This window comes from Musca vetustissima, unplaced genomic scaffold (genome assembly GCF_032173495.1).
Source record: "Musca vetustissima isolate MV318-11 ecotype Yass unplaced genomic scaffold, APGP_CSIRO_Mvet_v1 utg16594, whole genome shotgun sequence".
In the NCBI taxonomy this organism is placed as follows: domain Eukaryota; kingdom Metazoa; phylum Arthropoda; class Insecta; order Diptera; family Muscidae; genus Musca; species Musca vetustissima.
In genome coordinates, this window is record NW_026877587.1 from 58083 (window position 1) to 83721 (window position 25639).

At 34.3% G+C, this 25639-nt stretch overlaps 2 protein-coding genes across 2 annotated transcripts; one reads left to right on the forward strand and one right to left on the reverse strand.

The window, feature by feature from the left end:
- Positions 1–3418: 3418 nt before the first annotated feature.
- LOC133322194 (protein chiffon) lies at positions 3419–16826 on the reverse strand. Its single transcript, XM_061531239.1, has 2 exons — positions 16686–16826; positions 3419–10224 (listed from the first exon to the last, which is right to left on the reverse strand). Exon 2 carries the CDS (start codon positions 10203–10205, stop codon positions 3450–3452), a length of 6756 nt encoding a protein of 2251 aa, XP_061387223.1. The 5' UTR covers positions 10206–10224; positions 16686–16826; the 3' UTR covers positions 3419–3449.
- Positions 16827–24360: 7534 nt separating this feature from the next.
- On the forward strand, positions 24361–24922 carry LOC133322195 (uncharacterized). The gene is made up of 2 exons (XM_061531240.1): positions 24361–24394; positions 24499–24922. Exons 1-2 carry the CDS (start codon positions 24361–24363, stop codon positions 24900–24902), a joined length of 438 nt encoding a protein of 145 aa, XP_061387224.1. The 3' UTR covers positions 24903–24922.
- Positions 24923–25639: the final 717 nt, after the last annotated feature.

A 25639-nucleotide genomic window follows, 5' to 3' on the forward strand; every position in this document is an offset into this window, starting at 1 on the left:
GAAACATCGAACCCTAGTCAAATATATACACGTTTTAAGGAACTATGAATATTTCCATAGTCCATTTCTTGACATTGTTACACAATAATTGACTTATGTATACATAACTATGATTTTTCTCTATATCACTCACACACTTAGTCTTCCTTTATTATGCTGCAGTCTTTTATTTTCTTATATATTTTCTGGATGGACACAATGGACCACAAGACTAATGAAGTTAGCAGCCTACCTTAATTGCCAAGACTTATCTAAGGGGAGCTTCTCCCATTTCTAAAATTTTTATATTCTAAACCACTTTCCAATCTTGCCTTTTACTTTCTTATATTTAATGCACCCAAACCTTCAATAAAAGAAATAAACAATATTTTCAATTTCAAATTAGTAGTTTTTTCTTATTTTATTATTATTGCAACATAAAATTGTTACAATCTATAATTTACTTTCAAAATGTAATCAATGTTTTGTTTTTGTTGTTGTCGCTTAAAAAATGAAAAAAACTAAATTTAAAAATTAACACTCATGATTTCTAGAGTGTGTGTGTTTTAATTACGAATATTTAATAATTTACATTACGATGATCTAATATTGGTTTTTATATTTTTTACAATTACATTTAAAAATGTTTGGAAATTAGTTTAGTTATTTGAAATTATGGAACTTATTTCTTTGAAGATTAATAATTTTTTCTATGTGATGTTTATATTTTTGTGTGTTTTATGATTTTTTGTTTTTGTAATGTTAAAAAATAAAATTTCGAAAAGAAGATTTATTATGGTTTCCCCATTAACATTGGCTGAAAAGTAGTTGGAGTAACAAAAAAATAAATGAATAGAGACTAAATCGATTCTATTTAAGATTAAACAATATCAAAAATTCCATATGTTTTAAATAGTTTAATTTTGCGGGTATAAGCGGGCTGCTCTTAGCATTCATACTATGCCCCATAAAAAATTTAGAATAATCGGCAACAAGCAGCAATAAGTTGTGGTATTATAACATTAAAGTGAGGCTGCCTAACGCTATGGTGTTTTGCGACTTCCTGTCCAACAATGTTTACCCGAGTCATACACTGACACCAATAAAAATGTAGTTCCAAAAAATATTTGAGAAATTCCCAAACATATAAAACAATAAAATATTTGTAATTGTTGTGAGGCATACGAGACAGTAGTTTGGATTGGGAATGAATTCAATCCTTCAATAAATGTGGTTAGATCCGCATACCACATTTATTGAACGATTCAATTCATTCCCAATCCAAACTATTGTCCCATACTTCTTAAAGCATCCGTGCTACAACTGGGACATTCACAATTAATTTAAAATCCAACAACAATCCAAGTGAGAAGTGAAGAGATTTCCACAAATGAAAAGCGTAGTTGCTAGTAAGGATGGAGATTATACATCCGATCTCCAAAAGATTATGTTAAAAGCGCATAATGAGAACCCGCCATACAGCAGGAAGAGTAGTTCCAAAGATGACGACACATTCAATGTGGGTAAAGGAAGCTATGAAGGCAACGAAACGATAGCTTAGCTGTATGTTATGTTGAGTAATTGATGGAAAAGTTACATGAAATCGGAAATCGAAATTATATGTGAAGACTATATTTAAAGCTGAACCAGTCCTTATCGGCTCATTGTGCAAGGGCAAAGCAGTACGAGTCAGTATTTATTACAAAATACCTGGAGAGACGTACATACAAATCGATTTAGAAGGTGATTCTAAGTAAGCCCTCAAAAGTAAATACATAGAAGACAATCTCAGTTAGTCTGGGTTTATACATGCAAATTTATTAAGCAACTCTGCTGAGTTCTGAAAAGTGAGAGGTATAAAAAGTGACAAGGGGAAGAAATTCAAAAGAGAATCGAAGAGAGCAGCAGCAGAGTTGCTTACAAAAGATGCATGTAAAAAAACCCAGACATACCTTAGCAAAAATAAATTATTTTGCAATTTTATAAATTTAGAACAATATTTACAAAGCGATTGAAATCTCAATTATGCATTATTTTCAAAAAACGAAGTCTTTAAATAATTGAATCATTAATAGATATTATTCAGTATTTTTCTGTATTAAACCCAAAAAATAAACATATTTTTGAAGGAAGATGAACAATACTTTCTTTCACTTTTTTTTTTTGTTAGACCCCAGTACTTTTCACCCCATGAATTAGATGAATTCATATATGTTATGGTGTGGAATATTCGTTTTGTAATAGGCATTTTTATTTGTAGAAAAAAATGTATTTATGTATATAGTGTTTGTATAAATTAATAGTAACAAATAAATTTTAATAATGACCATTTACTATTTTATGTTTTATTTCCTTTTGTTTTAAATTATCGTATATTTTTTAATTATTTATTTTAAATTAAATACTAAAAGCCTATGTGTTATTAACTATATTTATGTATATATTTATAATAAATGTATTACAATAAAATTTTTCTTGTTGTTGATATTATTTTTTTTAATTAAACAAAATGATTTACAAATAGCAAAGTAGTACATGGATGGTGGAGCGGCGTTAATAAATTTATTTATTCTTCTTTATATGGAGGAAATAGTTAATTTTCAGTTTCAGTTGTTGTGTTTTTATTTAATAAATGGAACGGGTAACGTACAGAGAAAAAATTAAAAAAATACATTAAACAAAAACAACAAATTATAAAACAAAGAAGGAAATAAGATATCCCAAAAAAGATGGAAAGATTTTTGTAAAGAAAAATTAAACAAAAATCTTAAATAGTATACTTTGCGTTGGTTTATATTGCTAAATGTGTAGCTTTTTACAATAAATTTATCCTAGATGTATCTATCGCTTAATACCATTTATGTATATAAATTACAAAAGGTAATATATATTTTGTTGTGTCTACTTTTTTGTTTATTTACGATAACAACAATGTTTTCTTGTTTCTAATGATCTGCATAGGGGAAATATTTGTAGACTTTTTTGAGGAATTCAGAATTTTGGTATGAAGATTTCTATATAGTATCGAATGTATTTAAGACATCGGTTCAATCAAATATTGTGGTAATAATTAGCCGTCATTTGGAAAACTATATCTATTTAAAGCATGCAAAATTGAACATGGATGCTTGAAATTCATCCATGCTATTACTATCAAAAACAATGAAGTCATTGAATAGCAAACATTTCACGTAAACTTTGAATGATTTTATTTCCAGGCCATATAACATGATCCTGAAATAATTCTATTTGAAATTAGCAGTAAGTATTTCCTTAAGATTTATTGCACCAATATCTCATCAATTCGTATAGAAATATTCCGAAGCCCACAAGGACCTTATTAAAGTCTTTAATTTCACATCATACTTATGTTAGAAGCTCCCTTTTCCTTTATCACGATGGTGTTGGTTTTAATTCATGGCGATGATGGCAATTCAGTCAAAGATGGGTATTAAAATATAACCCTGTCCCTATCTGCGATAACGAAATCTTCTAAACGGCGCCCTTAAACGACGACATGTCACACGAACTTCCTTCTTGAGAAACTGTGAAATGGCCAGTGATTTGACGGCAGCCGTTGCTGCTTCCGCCGCACATGAGGCAGCATTTGTGGGTGCATATTTCGATAAATCAAATTTACGTTTGGGCGTTGTTGCACTACTATTATTCAATGTTGTTGTATTACTCGAATGATCATGATTTTGCTGTAAATGATGATGGTGATGATGATGCTGCAGCCCTTCATCGTCGCCGGTATTTCTTAGCTGTGAATGTGAGTTACTAAGATCGAGATCTGTATCTAGGCCATCAGATGAAACTGTAAAAATATCCGAATTATCACCAGCCTTTTCGCTGGGACTTATACAGCTACCAAGGCTGCCATTCAATTGCGGGGTACGACGTAAAGCACGCATAAACGGCGTACAGGGAGTTGATGTTGTTGCCACATTATGCGACCGAGATTTGTCCACAGGACTAAGAGTTGATGTTTCGTCTACCAAACAACGTAACCGCTTCTCTTGTGGTTCATAGGAATCTTCATCATCTTGAGCGAGAAAAGTTTTTGATGTAGAACGTTTCGATTTCTTTAGAATCTTTTTACATTCAACATCCTGGGCATCTTCATCATCGTCTTCTTCGCGTTCTTTATCGTCATCATCTTCTTCGTCATTTCCTCCCTCCTCCTCCTCGATATCACCATCTTCCTCCAATTCACCATCCGAATCAACTCGCTTGGGTGGTTCATTGACCGTCTCTTCTTCAATGGAATCAGCCATAGTTTCATTATCCTCCTCCTCGTCGTCGTCATCATCGGCTGTTTGCGAATCTTCATTGAGACCTACTTGCGAATCCTCATCCTCATCTGCCATGATGTTGTTCATAGTTTCCTCTTCGTCACCGACACGACACTTTCCATTTTCGGCCATTTCAACATCGGAATCGGGCGGTGTAATAACACCATCGTTTTGTGTCTTGTCTTGAGTAGTTTCCTCATCATCATCACCCATTAACTTCTCCCCGCCGGCCATACTATCTTCACCATCTACATCTATCTGTTCCTGTTTAATGCGTATCGTATTCTCCCCCACATTTACAGCTTCTTGTTTCGTCGCTAAACCATTGTCCAGGAAGTAAATTTTATTACTCTGGGCTTGTTGGCGGGTTACGGTTTTCTTTCGACACACTTTTGGCCATCCCGTCCGATTTGTTTTGGGATTTTTCCGTTTACGATAATAGCCCAACATATGTGCCGAGTTAAATATGCTAAACTTTTTCGATTTTGGATCTTGGCCTGCTCTGGCTTCATCGCTATCTTTCAGGCTATTTTCCAGATCTTGATTTATCAAATCGCAAAGATCAAAATCACTGGAAAAGTAATCGGTTGCAGGGGGTGTATTCAGAATAGCAGATGATGTCGAGGCGGCAGGTGGCATATCTTGTTCTTGGTGGGTAGGTGGTTGAGAGCTGACATTTGATGATTCATTAGTAGGACCGTCATATAAATCCAACAATTCGTTCTCCAGATCTGTACTGCCAGTCGGCGTTAATGTCAAAAACTTGTCAATTTGCCATTCTAAAAATTTAGGACTTTTATATTCTGTGGTTATTTTCTTCAAAGCTTCCAACGCTGATGCATCTGCTTCAAATTCAAGTACACCTTTTTTGGAACCAGTCTTACGTATAGACGGTAGAATATTTTTACTGTTTTTGGCTGCTAAAGAATTTCGATGGACACCAATAATTCTTTGCCGACCTCTGCCACGTTTTACAACACCTCCACTGGCCCCCAGAGATTCGCGAGTTCTTGTATTCGAGGTATTCGGTGTTCTTGATCTTTGTTGCGATGATAATGCTGCCGCCACTGAAGCATTTCCGGCTGAATATTTGCCAAAAAGGTTCATCGAAACGTTATTAGGTGGACGACCCCTAGAGGGACGAACAGCCGTCGATGCCCGTGCTACAAAAGGCGGAGAATAATCATATTTGTTGCGCCCCCGTCGCATACGCTTTACATTTTCCGATATTTCAGTTGCAAAACGTAGTTCTTCGACAGGAGTCGCAGCCTGTGAGCGAGTTCTTGGTGAATTTAGAACGGCACTCTGTGGCAGAGGAGATTGTCTGGCGGGTGTTTTGGCAGCAGGTGGTGGAGTTTTCAAACGTTGAGCCACTTTTTGTAAATGTATTTCTTTTTCGGTAGATGGTGGCTCTTGGGCGGGAGGAATTGTTGGAAGCGGTTTAGAGTCCTCGGCTGTGGGTGTTTTCGGTTCATCAACTTCCGAGTTGGACTTGCTCACCGAGTCTTTTCGCTGTTTTATAATACAACTGACTAATGCCAAGGTAGAGGCATGTTCGCGTGGAGACTTCCGAGGTGGCAACTCCAAATGGGCCATAAACGTCGCCTTGTTGAGCAGTTTTTTATGCATCTGCCGCGATTTACCAAATGTGCCCGTACTGCTCGCACAGCTACTTGCATTACTGTGGGTAGAGCCGGCTCTCTCATGCCTACTGCGGGTAACATCTTCCTGTTTTATTTCCATCCTGTTACTGTCATCTTCTGCCGCTGCCGCAGCGGATAAACGATGAGCATTACTATTCTGCACCTGTTCTTCCAGTTTTTGACGCTGTAACTTTTCCTGCTGCTCCTGTTCCTGGCGATAACGTTGCAGCAGATGCAGCTTCTTATGTTTGTGCGTGTATGGTGTTGATGTTGCATTGGAATCTGTGGTGGAGTTTGAGAGTTTGGAATGTTCTTGTTGTTGTGATGTAGTTGGGGCGAGGCCTGAGTTGGAAGATGCACCACAGTGTTGTGTGTCTTCCTCTTGTTTGATCAAGTTTTCACACTTCGTTTCGAAGTCACGACCCTCGACAACGCCGATTCTCGATGACGTTACTGCTGCCTGTTTATCTTCAGTCTCTTGCTTGTTAGTGTCCTTATTCTGACAAAGTCTACAACACACTTTCGTCCCCATGGAGCCTTGCAGGGACATTTCAAAGGGCACCGGTCCCATTTCATATGGAAGTTTCCGATATGTTGTAGAACCAAAATATTCAAAGTACTTCTCTTCGCAGTTATCTTGACGTCTATAAACACGATACCATAAATCGTACTCGGGTAAGCGCTCAAAGGCATATCTTAATTTTTTGAGACGCTCACTTTTGGTGTAATCGAAGAATCTAGAAGGAGAGGATTGTTCCTTTTTCGATGGCGAGCTAGTGGTTGATGAGGATTTGTTGTTGGTCGGCGTTTGTGGTTCCTCTTGTTTTTTATCACTTTGTTGGGTCGTTGTTTTGGAAGGAGACTTTTCTTCTTTGGTCGACAGGGCCAATTTTCTGAGAGATTTTTTAGGAGGAGATGTTAGTGAATGTGGTTGTGTTTGTGGTGTTGGTTGATGGGCTTCTGCTTTCTTCTTTTCTGTAGCATCTTTATCACTAGTTTTCGCCCTCGTTTTGGCCTTTGGCTCGACTGTTTCCTTTTCATCTTCCTCTGGTTCCTGTTCAACATCCGAAATAACTTCCGTCTTAATTGTCTTTCCAAGATGACGGGTACTTCTTTGCCTTGTTGCGGTGGACACCTGCTCCGTAGCCGATTTAGTTGACTTATTCGCTGATGATTGGACTTGCGGAGTTATTTGAGCTGGTGTTGTGACGTTATGTGACTTCTTGGGTGACGTCTTAGCTTTGCTTTCTGACACTTTAAAGTCTTCGTCTTTCTCATCATCATTATCCACGGAGAGATCATCATCGTAGTCCTCCTCATCGAGACTTTCATTTTTGTAAATAATGGCAGTTCCTCCGCGTAATCTCTTCTCGCATCTGCTGGTGTTATTTGTCGTCGCCGGAGCGGCATTTGTTTCATTAGTATTACTATTTGATGATCTTGTACATTTATTGGTTTTGGTGGTATTCTCCCCCATCCTATCCTCCGTATGAAATACAACTGATTGACGGTGACTATAGCGTAGTTTTCTAGTTCCTAGTTCCTCAATAACGGGCTTTGGTTTAGTTTCCTTCGGCGTTTTTATCTCCTCCTCCTCCTCTTCCATCTTTTCCTTTTTGATTTCCTTTTTAGTTTCAATTTTCTTTGTTGTTGATTTGGAGGAAGGCCTACCGACTTTGCCTGTGCCGTTGGTAACTACCGCCGGTGCAGTTCCTCCGGAAAGCTGTTGCTTACACTTATTCTTGGCTGCATCAACAGCGGCCTGCATAATACGAGTACTGGTCGTAGCTGCCGTAACTATAGCCGTTGCGGTTCGGGAACTTTTCCGTGTTGCTTCAGGAATAACAATTTTAGCTGTCTCCGCTAAAATTTCAGCAGAACTTGGAGCTGCTGCTGAATTTCTTCGTCCGACGCTATGAGTTGCGTTCTTTTTCAGTTGTTCAAGTGGCTGGATGGGGGCCTTCGGAAAGCTCTGCCTACCTCCCTCGCCTTTCGAGGTCGAAGTGGTGAGGGTGGTAGTACTAGCAGCTTTGAGGCCCTTTGTTGGTATGGGCGTTTTCACATAGGTTTGTCTGCCCTCTTCTTGGGTATTTACAGGTGTGATAATTACATTACGTTTCCCCGTTGTTTGGGCAGGTAGTTTTCTTTTGGCCTTTGCTATGGCCTTTTGACCATTTACCATTGACTTTTTAGGACATTCTTCGAAATATTCTTCATTCTCATCGTCGGAATCGGACGATGGTGTCGCCTCTGAGGGTGTACCCGCCGACGAGGACGTACAAATAGACGCTGTATTTTGGGCACGATCTGAACTCGTGTGCCTATCGATATCCGTGGGCAATTCACTCGAGTCACTTCTCTTCTTGGGGAACATAAAGTTCTCAGCCTCTCCATTCAATACCTGCAGTTCGGTATTGCGCACCTTTTTAAACTTCACAATTATAGAGGGCGAAGCGGTCACAGCACTATCCAAACCGCCTCTGTTCTTCGTCGGTGTACACTGGACATCCGCTGTATGTGTTTCCACAACTTTATAGAGGGAATTTGGTGGCAACATGGCACGTATTGGCGGTGACAAAACGGCATTTGATGCAGATCCAGGATGCTTTTTGCGACTTGTGACTGGAGTCTTAACAACCAGAGGTGGTAATGGTGGCGGTGGCGCAGTTTTCTGTGGACTAGGAGTCTTTGGTGATTTGGTAGTGATGATTGCATTCTTAAACTTCTCCGAGGAATGTTTTCCTTTCGTCGACCTTTTGGATTTTTCTCTTAGTGTTGGCGAAATCGTCGTCGTTATTTTCGATGGTTTACACGACTCTTCTGCAGCGGCATCTGCTTCATCGACGGCTTCATCATCTTCCAGAGGATCTACTTCATGACCGACTAGCTCTTCTTGGTCAACTTCCATTTCTTCCAGCTCGGTTTTCGAGTCTAATTTACGATTTTCGTTCAAGAATTTGTTAACATCTGCCGAAGATGTTATCAACGAATCCAAGGCAATGAAATTTTGCGAATTTTTAGCGAAATATTCATGATCCTTGGTCTTCAGGTGGATGGTTAGAGCGTCATATTCTATTTTACAAATTTCACAGACTCCACACTGTTTGTCAGATGAATCCTTTGGAGCTTGAGCCTGATTCTTACATACGCTGTTTTTCTGTGAATTGGTGGGCGATTTGAGAATATCATTATTTTGCGGTTTTCTAATGTTCTGAGCTGATCTCGATCTTGATTTGCGAGTCATGTTGTTATCTTTTAGCTGATTTGTATCACCACCGTCGTTGAGTTTATCCTCTTTGGGGATATCCTTTTTGGGTGATAAACGAAAAGCGCCGTCTTCACGGGTTAATTCTATTTTGGGCCACTCACTTACTGGCTTCTTGAATAGGTGGTAATAGGGACGATAATTGCGTTTGAGTGCCTCTATTTTTATGAAACCACCTTTGAGACTAATGGGCTCGACCGTGTACGACTTCTGAGAACCGTTGGCTGAATCTGCCAAATAATCCTTTAGCTCGTGTTGGACTTTTTTGAAAAATCTTAAAGCATTTTCACACTGCCACACAACATACGGAGGAGGTGGTCCAACATTATCTCGCGATTTCAGAGGTGTTGTGGCGATTACCGCTGCTGACTGTGATAGCTGATCGACGGTCGATGCTCTTCGTGTAGTGCAACCAGTTGAGGTGGGTGTCGCAGTGGCGGCAGTACTTAAACGTCTGGCACGGTTTAGTATGGCATCGGCTCTAGAATTACGTATTGGTTTCTTGGAGTTGACTGCTGCACTGCCATTATTTGCTCTAGAGCTTTCAAAATTTTCTATCGAATATGGAGTCTGTGGTGTTTGTGGTGTCTGAGGTGTTTGTGGGGTACCAGGACAACTGTTGTTACTATTGACAGCACCGGCGGCTGCTGCGGCGGCAACTAATGGTTTATCGGTTACAAAATGTGTTACACTGGACGTCAAAAAGAACTCCAATGAACCTCCCAATAATTTGATTTGTTCCTCGATACGTTTGGTCAGCTGATGGTCACATATATCCAAATAGAATTTAAAATGGCAAAGGGGTTTCTTGCATTTGATTACTTTGACAGGAGTACGTTGTTTATGGATATCGGATACCGTAGCACCTGCTGGTGATGCTCCTGGCGAAGCTGCTGTTGCTGCTGCAGTGCCTGTCGAGAGATTCCTTGTTGTTGGTGTTGTTGGCAATTGCTGAAGTGTGCTTTGCCGCTGTTGCTGTGTTTTGAGTTTGCTTTTTTTGATGATTTCCGATTGCGGTTGCATACCTTTAGGCCCAATATGGCTATAGTTATGCATTTCCATTTGTAGAGAGTTGATATAAAGAGGAGAGAACAAGCAGTTCACAGTTTTGTTGTCGTTTGATGTTTTAGCATTTTACAGTGGTACACATAATAGCGGTTTTGATGTAGTAGGCGCGCACAAATCAATGTTGGAGTTGATTTTTGAAACGAAAAGAGAAAAAAGGGGAGAAAAACGATTTTAGTTAATTTTTCGAAAATGTTTTAAATAAAAAACTATTTTAGTTAAATTCTTAAAATAAGAAAAACCCGCCAAAAACGTCACGAAACCTTTTTAAAACAATAAGTCAAAAAAGAAACAAATGAGCAGAGAGACGACTGAATCAAACTGAAAAGGACCAAAGCAAATACAAATCTGACAAGCCAGATGTTTAAAAAAATGACAACAATCACATCATCCCCCATGATCACACACACACGCCCAATCACTCAGGAATGGAATCCGTAGACACAGTCACACACACATACATAGTTACATTTTTAAAGGATCATCTGGATATGTTGCACAATGGAATACAACCCTGCATGTGAACAAAGCAGTGCTGTAAACCGAATGCTTGATAAGAACGTTTTAGGGTACTTCTAAAATAAGCTAAAGGTTATTTTTTATTGGTTTTATTATCACTAAGCCTTGAGGGGAATAATAAAAAAAAAATTGTGGGAAATGATAATTCCCTAAAGGGATTTTTTGCAGATCACTACATGCAAATAGTTTGTGATAGAAGAATGTAACGTTCTGGTGATGTCCTTGTTACAGACTTAAAGCTCTCGGTTATCCATTACAACAAAAGCAAGTCCTAGGTTGTTTTTAATGTAGCAGCCCTACTGTTGGTACACAATGTTTAAGGTAACTACGTTGTTGATATTGTCAAAACCAAGAAATTCCATATTCAAAAAATATCTTCTCTATATCTCCAACCATTAGATCGTCTAGTTCACCTCTTCAATATATTAGAAGTGTAATGAGTAAGTGAACGAATTGGGTAAAGTACTTGGAATTAGTAAAATAGGACTCGAGAAAATATGTCTATAGTTTATAGAACAGTTATACGAAATCGGCTTTTGTCTACAGCCATATGTCCTATGCCTTAGTTTATAGAATAAAATTTTCTACATCCTTCGCAAATACCACCATGAAATTTTATCTATACTTCAATAATGCTAAATTGTAAATCAAGCGGCACAGGTTACAGCCAATTTAGAATATATGGAACGATTTTTAAAATTTTGTAGCATCATTATATTTTATTTATTTCGTATTTCGTTTTCAATATATTTAATTTTTAAGCCCTTCACTAGCTAAAGATTTCTCTGTACTCCTATCTGTATGTTTTTATGGAGATGATATATTAAATACTTCATACCTATATAATTCACATGTTAATTTATAGATACACAATTAGTTTATGTACAATAAAACTATGTATGATTTAGTGGTTTGGGAGTATGGTGTTCATCAAACCAATTATTGTGAATACCTAAAAAATGCATATGTATTAAATTTATAATATATATATAACTCTTGATTTATATATATATTTGTATATAATGCTTAATATTTACGCAGTAATATATGTTTGTACACATGGACACTCTTTAGTACATATTCATATAGTATGTAGGTATATAACAGAATTTTCCACATGGAAACATAGATATAAATCAATATTAACATTTATATTACAATATATTTGGTCGTTTCCTTTTTAAAATAAATAGTGCATAATATGGTTTCATGCCAGCAGGGAAATAGGCTATAGAACAGATAACAATTATTTGAGAGTATATGAATACATAAAGTTAAGCTATATGTTAATAAAATTATTCATATTATTTCGAATTAATTTTATTAAGCGTTAAGCTTCGATTTCAGTGAAATCCCTTTGAGCGGTTTATACGTTTAAGTTTTTTTTATAGTGACGTTACATGTTTAGGTGGAAGTCCCATTGAACACCAAGAAGCCAAGAATGTGCATATCGGTATTCAAACACCATAGTGTTTAATGCAGAGAGTTGATATTTGTTCAAAACATAATTTCCAATTCAGTTTATTTAATATTAACCTTTAAAATTCCCTTACAGTAAATCAATTGACAAACTAACGACTAACAAGTATATATCCATTTCTTACCTACAATTCTTTAGCTTTTCTATAGATTGACTATTAGCAAATTGGTTCTTCATAGATATTGTATGTAGGATGCAATGTGTTGAACAACAACGTATGTCCAAAAACATTGTCTCTAGTTAACAACAACAACAACAAGTCTAATATCAAACATTATTCCTCTGCAGGGAATGATTTCTCTTTTCCCTTAACCAACGTACCAACCAACCAGCAGCAGCTCACATCACGTTTTCCCTATAGATGTTATTTTTATGTATATAAATACGTAGACGTTTCTTCTGTATGTTTATATATGGCAAGTGAACGAAAAAAAAAACTAAAATACGAAAGAAAATAGTCAAAAGAATATAACATCACAGCGACATTGCACGGCCAGAATATGCGTTCGTGAAACACAACAGCAGCACACAATTTGATTTTGTGTAGATGTTTTTAGACTTCTTTTTTCTGTTCATCGTATGTATTTTTGTTTCTGGTTTGACTCATGCTATATAGCTAACAAAATATGTACGTTCGTTTTCTTATGTACGATATATTCTTGCATGTTGAAGAATATTGCGAAAATTGCATTTAAAATTGTTCCCTTTGGATTTTGCAAAGGCACACCAAAGCGAACAGACACACGCACAGCATTTACACAAAAACAACAATTTTTCAATCTGTTGGAGGTAATTGCGGCCGCACACTTCACTCTTACGAGAAATTGAGGAAAACATTTGTTTGTGTGATTAACATTGTGGCTTACCGTTTATCGCTGTTTCCAATTGAATATTTATTTGTGTCATCTTTAATTAATACAAGTTATTGCATTTTAAGTTAAATATATCTGGCTTAGTTGTCGTCGTTTATTTCTTTTCGCTTTCATATGCTTTTGTGTTATGTCAAAAAATGCAACACTGTGCCGCCTATTACGAACAGTGTTGCTAATGTTGCAAAACATTTTTAATTGACAAATGGAAATTGGCGTTTTTTTGGAATGCATCAGAAAATGATAAAAAGTGTTTTTTGTGGAAAAAAGTGTATTGCTTATTTAACGATTTTACAATTACAATCTTGTATCATTCTAATTCATGGATATGGGGATAGCACGAAGATGCATCGTATAATAATAATTTTATTTAATTTTGTGTTGTCTTTTTTATATAAAAAAAAAGAAAACATATTTAGATGTTGGCTTGATAAGCAAATATTTGGTGCATTGTAAGAATGATTTTAAACAAAAATAACATATATAATTATTTTGGCTATAAGTAACTGAAACAGGTGTTTCCATAACAAACTTCCCTCTCTTTAAAAAAATCTACTAAAAATAATAAATGTGGTTTTTAATTCATAATTTTGTTACAGTGTTCCAATAACCAGGACCCCCAAATAAAATCCGGACATATAATGTTTTTGAAAATATTGCATACATTTTGGTAATATGCAAATAAAAAGTCTTCATTGGTCATAATCTCTAGTTTTTACATAAAAAATGTTACGCTGTCTTTTTTAAACATACGGAAATTGGAATAAAAATGTCAAGAAGAATTAAAACATTATTTTTTTTTAATTTTAAAACTTTGAGTAGTTTATCTTTTATTAGGTAAAGCACAATATATGAATTTTGTAATTTATCTTTAATGGGCCAGAAGTCTTTGAATTAAAATAAAATTGAATTGAAAAAAAAACTTTCATTTACGCCTTAGGTTTCTGAGATAATAATCTTTTGAACAATGACCTTTTGTGTCTGTAGATTAGAACATTTTTTCATAGTGCAAATATTTTTTGTGCATCAAGTTCCGGAACTCAAATTGATATAGAATTAGTTATTTAGGGTATAGTGTCAACAAATAATATTGAAAATAAAGTCGATACAAGTACGAAATCTTGAAAATGACTGTCATCTTATGATTGTTGTCCTATAAATACGCATTGATACTGTGATGTTCATTAAAAAAAAAAAACAAAAATGATTCGCAATTGTGGAGACATTTAAACATAAATATGAGCATCACAATTGTCAGTCCCAGAACCTGCAAGAATGAACAACTTTTTACAACGATAAATATTTTTTCCTTTGATCTGTTCCCGTACTAATTTTTCTAATTCTAAATAATTTGTTATTAAATAAAAATTATCTTAGATAATAAATATTAGATTCTTGCAGTTCTGGAACAGACATAGTATTTTTTTAGTTTCTGTGCATTAGTCCGTAATCCTTTAAAACACTTTCAATTGTTGGTGATGGATTTTCCTGCAGCAGTGTTGTATTTCAATAGTAGTGTTAATTGTACCAGATTTCGTTAACCCAGTGGGTTTAAATTGTCAATTCCATTGTGTACATATCAAATAAATTTTCATAAAGTAGGTTGACCCGTTTTATAAAACGACTTAAAATTAATCAAGATATTTTCATGATAAAATTAGCATTTATTATCTACTTAATCGAAAATATGTGTATTATTACGTTATAGAACATATTTAGAATCCGCTTTAAGTACGAGTATAATTTATTTTATATATTTTTATTAATTTGCCCCTGGGCAAATTTAGAGGTACTAAAATATTACGTATTATATTAAAATATCCAGAATTATTTTAATTTTTTTATTAATCATATATTGGTATGTTTATATTCAGAATTAAAATTGTTATTTTAATTCTCTAAATTCTTTAAAATTTATTTTTGTGAAATATAATCGTATAAATAAAAAAACGCTTGATTAGCATCATTGATCAAATATTACGTTGCGCGCAAAGAAACCAAACCGGATCAGAGTAAAAGAAAAACAAGAAAAGAAAAAGACGAAAATGAAATAAAATAAAACAAAGTCACCACTGTCAAAATGAAAACAATAATGAAACAACAAACGACAACAAAATAAAAACAGCGATAATGGCAAAAAAATTGATGAAAACAAAACAATAATTGGATAGAATAAATAAAATACGACGATAAAAGTCATGTGAAAGAAAACTACAGAAAATTGCAATTATAAAAATAATATAGCAATTGCCAGCCAGCCAGCAGTAAACAGACTGGCAAATGCACAACGTAATTATTATTGTCGACACAGAAAACAAAAAGAAAAAAGATATCATGTGAGATTTTAAATTTTTGTGTGTTGTCAGAGTAGAAAATGGAAATTGAAACAAAGCAGAAAAAATAAATACTTAAATACGAACAAATAAAAATGTGTACATTTTTGTCGTTTTATATAAGGTTGCTTGGTAGGTTGATTGGTCGCTTGCTTGTCTGTATGAATGCAATAGTGAGTGTAGAAAGAAAACAAAAAACAGGCAAAAATATGTGATGATGTTTTGTGTGTGCTTTAGTTATTTTTTTAGGACGGTTGGTTCAGAGTCTGTGGATCTAGTTGCTCAGTACATGGTTCGTCGTTCGTTTGTCTGTCGGTCGGTCGTTGGATTGGTTCGTTTGTTTGTTGCTTTCGAACAGGCTGACGAAACACTACGTTGGCCTGTATATGCTCTTGTTTTGTTACCATCAAAGCTGCTGAAAACATGAAAAATACCATATATATTTAATGTATGTGTGGCAATTGGCGTGGTGACTACACGACGAGCATAGTGTGGTTGAATGTGTTATTCCTACTACTCCTCCTCTTGCTCGTCGTCGTCGTTGCCGTTTGTCTACCTTGACTACACACCACAAACAAACAACAAAAATACACATACAGCCGGCATATTATACAAAGCAAGCAATCAACCAACCATCTGACAGACCTACCTAACGACCATCCGACCGACAAAAAAACACAACTATGGCAAACAAACCCAGCACAGCACAAAACAGCTCACTTTGCAGCAGCAACCAACCATCGAATGTTCAAAAAATTAAATGTATTTTGTGGTGTTCATCGTCGTCGTTTTCGTTCTTGTCTCAAAACATGGAAACAATTTAACGCATACAGCCAGCCAGAAAATACATAATGTATCAACGATTTATTTTTGTATTTTGTACGCAAAAAAACACGGTTGAACACAAATGAACAAGTTCAATTGATGGCTACCCAATGATTGGATTCATTGTAGCTACATTTAAACTTGTATTTTAATATCCTAAAACTCAGCTTCACGAAAAACATTAATGAGGTTAGCAAATTTATTTTAAGTGTCAAACGAAATAAACAATAATAAAAGCAAATGTTTTTGTTTACAATTAAAAAAGGTTAATCTCATTCTCACTCTCTCACACACAAAGGCTCTCTACAACACTACACTCCGACTCCGCTCTTTCTCTCTGTCCCACCTCACTCAACACTTTTGATACCGTTAACTAATTTTACATAATTTAATAATATTAAATCATTTTTACCTTTTAAGAATTCTTTCAGTTGTTCTGCCGAGATATTTCGGTAGCCCAATTCATTTAAATAATGCAAAATGGCGCGTGCATCCACTGGCAAATGTGACATTTTCTTGTGAAACTCACACTGGCGCTCTCCACATACATTGATTTCGAATCGAAGAGACACAGAGCAGACGAGGAATAATGAGAAACACAATAATGTAAAACAACAACAGAAAAACTTAGTTCAAACAAAAAGAAAGTCCCCACATACAATGTTGTTTCTTCCACTTCTTCTGCTGCTGATGCCTCTGTTTGTTTCGCGTTGTCTTCGGTGTTGTTTTATTTTTTTGTTGTTTTTGCTGTTGTTGTTATTATATTTGTAGCCAGCAAGCTCTAGCTTGCTATGTTGTATAAATTTAACACTTTCAATAAAAACGATTCGCGTACAACACATACACACTCGATATATGAGAATTTCTTTGTAATTTTTGCGTTATTTGCAATTCTTTTTACTTATTTGCTGTCGTCGCCGTCGTAGTTACACATACTTTCAAGTTTTTTTCTTTTCATTTATTAAATTAAAAGTAATTTTATCTTCTCGCAAACGTTTGAATTTTTTCCCGTTGCTTGCTTGGTGTTGTTGTTGGGCTTTGTCGGAGCGTTGGCTTTTTGGGGGTTTTCACAACTTTTCTATATTTAGTTTGCAAATTTTCAATCAATTTCATGCAATTCTTATAAAACACTTTCTGATGATTAAGTTTTTCGTTTATTTTTCTTTTAATCTACTATAGTTTTAGTGAATTTATTTTAACTTTACACAGAACGTATCAACTTTTTGTAATCGTCGTATCGTTTCGTTTGACGCTCGTTTTTTCTTTCATACTTTATCTTTTGCTTTGCTTTTGTGGTATATTCTTTCCGCGACTGGTGGTGAATTGAACGAAATTCACCTCTTCTATGTTGCTTTGTTCGATATAAGCAACACTGCAATTATGAGCAGGGTTGTATTTTCAATAATGAAACTATTGAACAAATAGGGGAACTCATGTTGAAAGTTCTTTGCTCAATGGTACCGGAAAATTTCTTTATAGATAATTAGTCTCATGGTACAATTGTACAAGGTAGGGTCGCTTCTGTCAGAAAGGAGAAAATACACTTCTACCTTATGGGCAATAATGTCAGAATAAATGAAGACAAATGCAACAAGTCGTTCTGTCCATTTGACATATATTTAACATTTTACCAAAAAACGTGAAAAATGAATGGAATGTCAGATTTTCTTTTCAAAATCGAGTTCGGTATATGATTTAAATGTTGTTTGGTTCACAAATCATACATTTCTTCTTACAAATGTTGTCAAATTCATATTCAAACAAATCGATTTTCGAATATATTTTATTACATGGCATAATTATACAAGGTAGTCTCATGCAGTCATATGTTTCCAATTTGTTCATAAATTTGCCTTTGACAGAATTCAGCAAATGTACGCATATCATGTGTTCAGTGGCAAAAATTGCTAATGGTGTTTCTACAAGATATGTATTTTACATATGTGCTGTCACTTTTTTACATATGGAAATCGAACTCGTCATGTGAAACATACGGAAATTTCAATGTGTCAAAACGATATGCAATTACATATGTATTTTTTTCCGAATAGGACGCGCTCTATTTTCGTATGTGAAACATAAGGAAATCAGCTGTTTGAATGAAACACATTGTTGGAAGAAAATATTTCAATTGCAATTCAAAGAAAAGGATGAAAAGGCAACAATTACAAATTATTATTTCGTTTGTAGGTGTTTAATAAAAAAATGATGTTGATTTAAGAAAAAATAAAAGTGTTTTTTGTTTATAGGTTATGTCATATGTAAAATACATATGCCGATTTGAACACAAAAATAAATGTTTTGTGTACACTGCTAATTTTGACACACATAAGGAATTACATATGGATGAAATAAGTGACAGCACATATGTAAAATACATATCGTGTAAAAACATGATTACAGAGGTAGTCTCATTTGACAAATTCTCTTTTTAAGATCCATATATCAATTTCAAATAAAATGAAAAATATATTCCATAAAGTTTTATTATATCGATTGGCATTTTTTTCAATATATTCAACAAAATATATTCTCTAAAGCTGAATATTGCTCTCAAGATTTAACCATTTTTGTTATAACGTATATTTAGTGGTCTGTTCCCGTACTGCAAGCAAGAATATGCTACTTTTTACTACGATAACGAATTTTCCTTTATGTTATCGAAAAAAAAGTAAAATCTAGTAGATTCTTGCAGTACGGGAACAGACCACTAAATATACGTTATAACAAAAATGGTTAAATCTTGAGAGCAATATTCAGCTTTAGAGAATATATTTTGTTGAATATATTGAAAAAAATGCCAATCGATATACATAAAACTTTATGGAATATATTTTTCATTTTATTTGAAATTGATATATGGATTCCACATTAAAAAGGGTTACCAATATGAATTTGTCAAATGAGACTACCTCTGTAATCATGGTACAATTATAAAAGGTAACAGCAAATCCCAGCTGATTTGATTCAAATGTAATACTAGTGTCAATATGAAATTGACAATTTATGTTTTTAAAAATCACCCAACAGGAAAATTGGAAACGCATACAATTTGAAATTGTTCTTTATTAAATGTGCTCCCATATTCAATTTACTCAATCTGTGGAAGCAAATCTTTATTCAAGGAATAACTCGCTATTCCCAGTATTTTCATATGTGTAACACATATATATGGCAATGGCTCAATTATTGGAAAGATGTGGAAGCGATAGAAATATAAATTTGATAGATATTCATTCATGTTTTTCAATTTTTATTTTGAGGATTCGAAAATATTTCATTTTCAAAATAAAAATAATTTGATGATAATTTGTTTGTTTGTTTACATTTTTCTGTCAAATGAGTTAACACTAGTAGAACTTACAACAACAAATTTCCATGTGGTTGTTGTATCGTTTTTTGTACAACAACACTTGCTGTTACCTTCTATTATTATACCATGCTCTGTAATTATGTCATACTTTTATTATATTTTTCAAAACATTACACACAAAGTGACACATTTTGTATAATATGACTTCGGCATAACAAGCCACAATATGAAAAATTGAATTTAATAAGTTGCTATGGCCTACCTAGAATAATTGTACCATGATTGGTATATTCTAGTACTGCAAGAATTTACTACGATTACGAATTTTCCTTTATGATATCGAAAAAAAATAGTACAATCTAGTAGATTCTTGCAGTGCGGGATCAGTCTAAATGATACAACGAATAACGTAACCTCATGCTCACATATGACAATTTTTTTTTATTTTGACAACCCTTTATTGTCAAAATTGTTTAGACACAACATAACTCTGTCAATTAAAAAAAATGAATATTTGTATAAAAAATTGTAAACAAATTTTTAATATTGAATAAATTACGTGCCTGGAATAATAAGGACAAGATGGGATCCTCAAATTTAGGAGTATAAAAAAATGGACTAGTTCTTCAAAACGATATTGGGCCGAGATCGAAAACAATTGTTGTTAATAAAACCAGATAACAAAAAATATTTGAAATAAAATATTCTTGGGTAATTAACTGTGTTATTTTTGTCTTCTAAAAAAGTTGAAGGTCTTCCTCTTCTTTTACAATAGCTGAAGGTCTACTTCTATATTAACACTACTATGCATTTACAAAGTCGTTTTTAAAGGTCGTTTACATTAAACCGGATTTGGCATTCCTTTGAATATATGCCAAATAAATCCTCATAAAGTAGGTTAACCCGGTAAAAAGTTCTAATGTAAATGCCGTATTATGTCGAACTCCGACAGAAAAAACATATCGAAGAAATCGAAGCCGTTAGCTCTACTTGTAGTAAATTTCAAATCTTTTACCGGTCCTTAAACTTGTCTAAATGAGTTCATTTTTCTTTTCATGAACGAAATTGCAAAGAGTAAACAATCAAAATATTTTACAATGATAAATTACGCATTTACATGCGCACTTTATATGATGTAAGTTTATGAAATCCTGAAAATAAATTGAGGTTATTTACTCTGGCTTTGAGATCATTTTAAATGACTATGGATAAAATAAGAGACAGCACATATGTAAAATACATATCGTGTAAAAACACCATTACATATACACACAAACACTAAAGCTACGTTTAGATTTACGAAATCCGAAATAAATTATTTAGCATTTTTTTCCACTGAACACATGATCTGCGTTCATTTCGAAGGAAGATATTTTCATTTATGGTCTGTTCCCGTACTATAAGAATCTACTATTTTTTACTACGATAACAATTTTTTCCTTTATGATATCCATGGTACAATTATAAAAGGTAACAGCAAATCCCAGCTGATTTGATTCCAACGTAATACTAGTGTCAATATGAATTTGACAAATTATGTTTTTAAAAATCACCCAACAGGAAAATTGGGAACGCAAACAATTTGAAATTGTTCTTTATTAATGTGCTCCCGTATTCAATTTACTCAATCTGCCTGCTGGGAAAGTTTGAGGAAGCAAATCTTTTTTGAAGGAATTACTCGCTATTCCCAGCATTGTCATATGTGTTACGCATATATATGGCAATGGCTCAATTAAGGGAAAGATGTGGAAGCGATAGAAATATAAATTTGATAGATTTTCATTCATGTTTTTTCAATTTTTATTTTGAGGATTCGAAAATATTCCATTTTCAAAATAAAAATAATTTGATGATAATTTGTTTGTTTGTTTACATTTTTCTGTCAAATGAGTTGACACTAGTAGAACTTACAATAACAAATTTCCATGTGGTTGTTGTATCGTTTTTTGTACAACACTTGCTGTTACCTTTTATTATTATACCATGTATGATATCGAAGAAAATAGTAAAAATTAGTACATTCTTGCAGTATGGGAACAGACCATTAAATTTTGAAAGCAGAATACTGTCAAAGGGAAATTTAGGAAACAATTGGAATCATGTGGCTGCATGAAACTATCTTGTATAATTATGCCATGTTATAAAATTTGTGGTAACAATATTTTCTTTTTATACAAGTGTTAGGTTACGTTTAGACCACTAAATCCGCTCTATCTTTAATGTCAATTCCTGAAATGTAAATCCTGAATTTACTGTTGAATAAAATGTGTTTTAAGTCGATTTATGCATTTCCCTTCATCTGTCTGTTCTTGTTAAATTATAAACAAAGAACAGATCGAATTTATTATCCGGAATGGATCAAATTTAGCACAGTCCACTTATTCGGTCCAAGGACGAGCCCTATTGAAATTGCAAAAAGTTGTTTCAGATGTAATAGAGGTCCAATAGTGTTGACCGGTTATTTTGGATACCATTTGTATTTTATTATTGCATCAATATTTATATACGTACATTTGTTTTCCATGTAAAACTGCGTGCACATTGAAATTTTTATAAGAATTTATTGGTTATAGAAATTTTTGCAGGGTTAACCTACTTTATGAGGATTTATTTGACAAATATGTAAACTGGTTTAACTTAATCCGGTACAATGTATTCGAACCCAGGTTCTCAGAGCAACACAAATGTTCCTAGAGGTTCGTTCCCGTACTTTTTGATAGTAAAGCTAGTAAAAGAGCGAATTATCATAAATTACTCTCACATACAAGATTTGCGCAAAAAGTAAAAGAACGAAAAAAATAGTTAAAACATGAAGAAACGTCAAAATCAAAAATTTCACTTGTTAAGGACAAAAAAAGACTACAGAAACCTAATGCACACAAAAAACAATAACAAAAAGTTAAACGGCGTTCATTGCATGATTTTGATAATATTAATATTTATTGATTATTTTTTTATTTGTATAATTTAGAGAAAAAAATTATGGAATATATGGAAGTGGATTTTCCGACGACTCCAAGCACGGAAAGTCTTATATGGCTGGACGCTCCCATAATGATTAGAATGTTTTAGCGAACTAGAACAACAAGATATGGAACAAGTCAATTTTAGGGGCCCCACTCGGATCATTTTGATATGATTACCGTAAGTAGCCCTCCTTGTGATGATTACAGTGATATACATTTCATGTGGGGAAATGCATACTTCCCGAAATATTTTGTTTAAAACAACCCTTTTCTATTGCCACCAAGGCAATATGGGTATCATTAAAAGGTTATATCGGGTACTTTTTAAGAGAACTTAAGAGTAAGACTTTCACACATGGACAGGCGCATACATGGCTACGCAATATATTCTTCATCTAGTTATATAGCACAAACCATAACCTTTAAAATGATAAAATGATACGGCTGATTAAAACAACATACTCTCCGAACTTTCAAAACCCATATCTCGGGAAGTATGCATTTCTCCACATAAAATATATATCACTGTAATCAGTTCACAAAGGACTATTTACTATAAAAATGTCAAAGCGATCCAAGTGGAGCCCCTAAACTTAACTTAAGCCCAAGATATTGTGGACCAATGTACACACATTGGTTAGTACGATTAACCAACCCAAGTCTTCATTCTATAGAATGTTCATCTGAATCTTCTGCCAGCCATTCATCTTAGCTATCCTCCAAAAGAGAAAAAAAAAATTTCTTATTTGTTTTTTTTTTTAGCAAATGTGTATGCGTCTGTGCGTGTGTCCCTTTTGTTGAAGCGCTAACTTTCATATGCTTTATTTCGGACTGTATATCTCTGGCAATCAAATGTCAAATTCATAATTTACTACATTTACTACTTCGTGCTAGGCCAAATTGGTCTTGCAGAAAATAGGAGAAGAGAACGCCATTTTGGTTTTAACTCTCTTAAATTTAACTTCAATTTTTCCTACTTTTCGGTGTACGGAAACGCTTTTCTAGCAAAAATTGCAAAACTAGTACAATATAGTACTATATTGCAGGTTTGGGAACACAGCTTAGACCACTTAGCGTTATGCACCATTAACACACTTCCGAAGATTGCAGAAAACACATGTATATCGCTACAACAAAAATGGCAAAAAAAAACTCAAGAAAATGGCATACATATATGCAATGGGATTGACAATTTCGTTATACTGGATGTTCTAAATCCAGTGCAATGTAAATGTGCAAAAAAGCAATATAAATCGATGTAATCATATAAAAAATGTACATTTGATAAATCTGAAAAGTACCGATGATATCAAATTAACATTTGAGATCGATTTGATTTCGGAAGTCTAAACGTTCTTTTAGAATCGTCAAAAATCATATGGCAAATTATGATCATTTTATCACATTCATTTAATCTGTTTATATTGCAGCATTAGCTATTGCAAGATAGGATATACTGTAGCTTGCTTCGTCCAATTTAAAATAAATATGACAGCGTCAACACATAAACTAGCCTCATAATTATAAACCTATTTTCAATTTCACCACGACTTAAAAATACGACTCTGTCTTGTTTTGCGGATGGAAAATACAACCCTCCAAATACTTTTGTAAATGCAATCGCAGCGCAAACATACGCACGCACGCAGAAGTTGCAAGTACACAAAAAAGAAATCAAAGGGAAATAGAAGAGAAAAATAAAAGGAAACACTAACAAATAATATCAAGTGCATTGTGCATTCATTCCTTTCAAAGAACATTCAATAAAAGGATCTAAATTAAGAAACAAAGTAATCGAAAGAACAAAAATGATGAAGAAAATTGTGATAATTTTGGTGATAGGTATGTAGATATTTGTGCTTTGTGCAACAATTGCTTCTGCCCTTTATACATATTTTATGAATTAAATTGCTACGTGACTTATAATGTTGTTGTTGTTATTGCAGTTACCTTGAGTTTCAATTACTATTGCCAAGCGGGAAGTGTTGGCAGAGGACGATCTGGCATTTCGAATTCTCGACGCTCATATTATGGCTCTCAGAATCCCAAACAGCAACAGCCTACCCAGGCCCCAGCCATTACACCCAAGGAATATTTGGACAAGAAATCAGGCTTTTCAACATTTGGCATAATTGCCATTATATTTGTGGTCATCATCAGTTGTTTGGCATTCTACTATGGCATTATGTGTTATCCATTTTTGTGTCGAGATGAAAAGAAATATCGTTTTATGGATGTATCGTCGACTATAACTGCGGCAACATCGCGTTCAATACAATCAATAGAAAATTATCCCGAAGATCAAAAACATGCCCAGCAACACAACAACGAGGAGCATAGATTTAAATAAGATCACAACATGGTTGTGTGTAACCTCATGGGTTTTCAAAACGAAAACAAATGGTGAGATAGATTGATAGAATTACACGATGGATGGATATATATGGGATGTATGTGCATATGCATTTTCTTCGTATATACAGTAAGATTTCTTTTTAACGTAAAAATGTAAGGTAGTTGTAATAGTTTAGGAAATTTTGCCACCCGAAATGCTCAAAGTAATGTAGTGAATAATCACATGGTCGTTTGTGGTAGCCATAATTGTCTGAGAAGAAAACACAGAACCTATCCTTTCATTTCTGCCAAATTCTGTTTATGTACTCCTTGTTGTGTTCCCTTTTTTGAACAACAAATTGATGCTGCCTGCCAGCCTCTTGAGTCTGCGTACACAACAACAAATCACAAGTCTAGACATACGAATTTCTGAACAAGCCCTCATCATACACATCTCGACTTCTTTGAATTGGTTTCAGTGTTCAAACCTTAGAGCCATTATTACTCTTGTATGTTTTCAGTTTGTAGCAACAGCTTGCCGTAGTCATCGATAATACATCGTTGTTATTGTTGTTGTTGGTAATATATTTACGATTGTTGTTGCTATTTTTGGCTTTATGTTTTGTAGTATATATGATAGTGTGTGTATGTGTGTCTGCCTAAGTGTGGCTTATAAATCCCCATGTTGACCTCAGTCTATTTGTCTGCTTGCTCATTTGGTTGTTGTTGTTTTTATTGTATTACTCAGCGAGA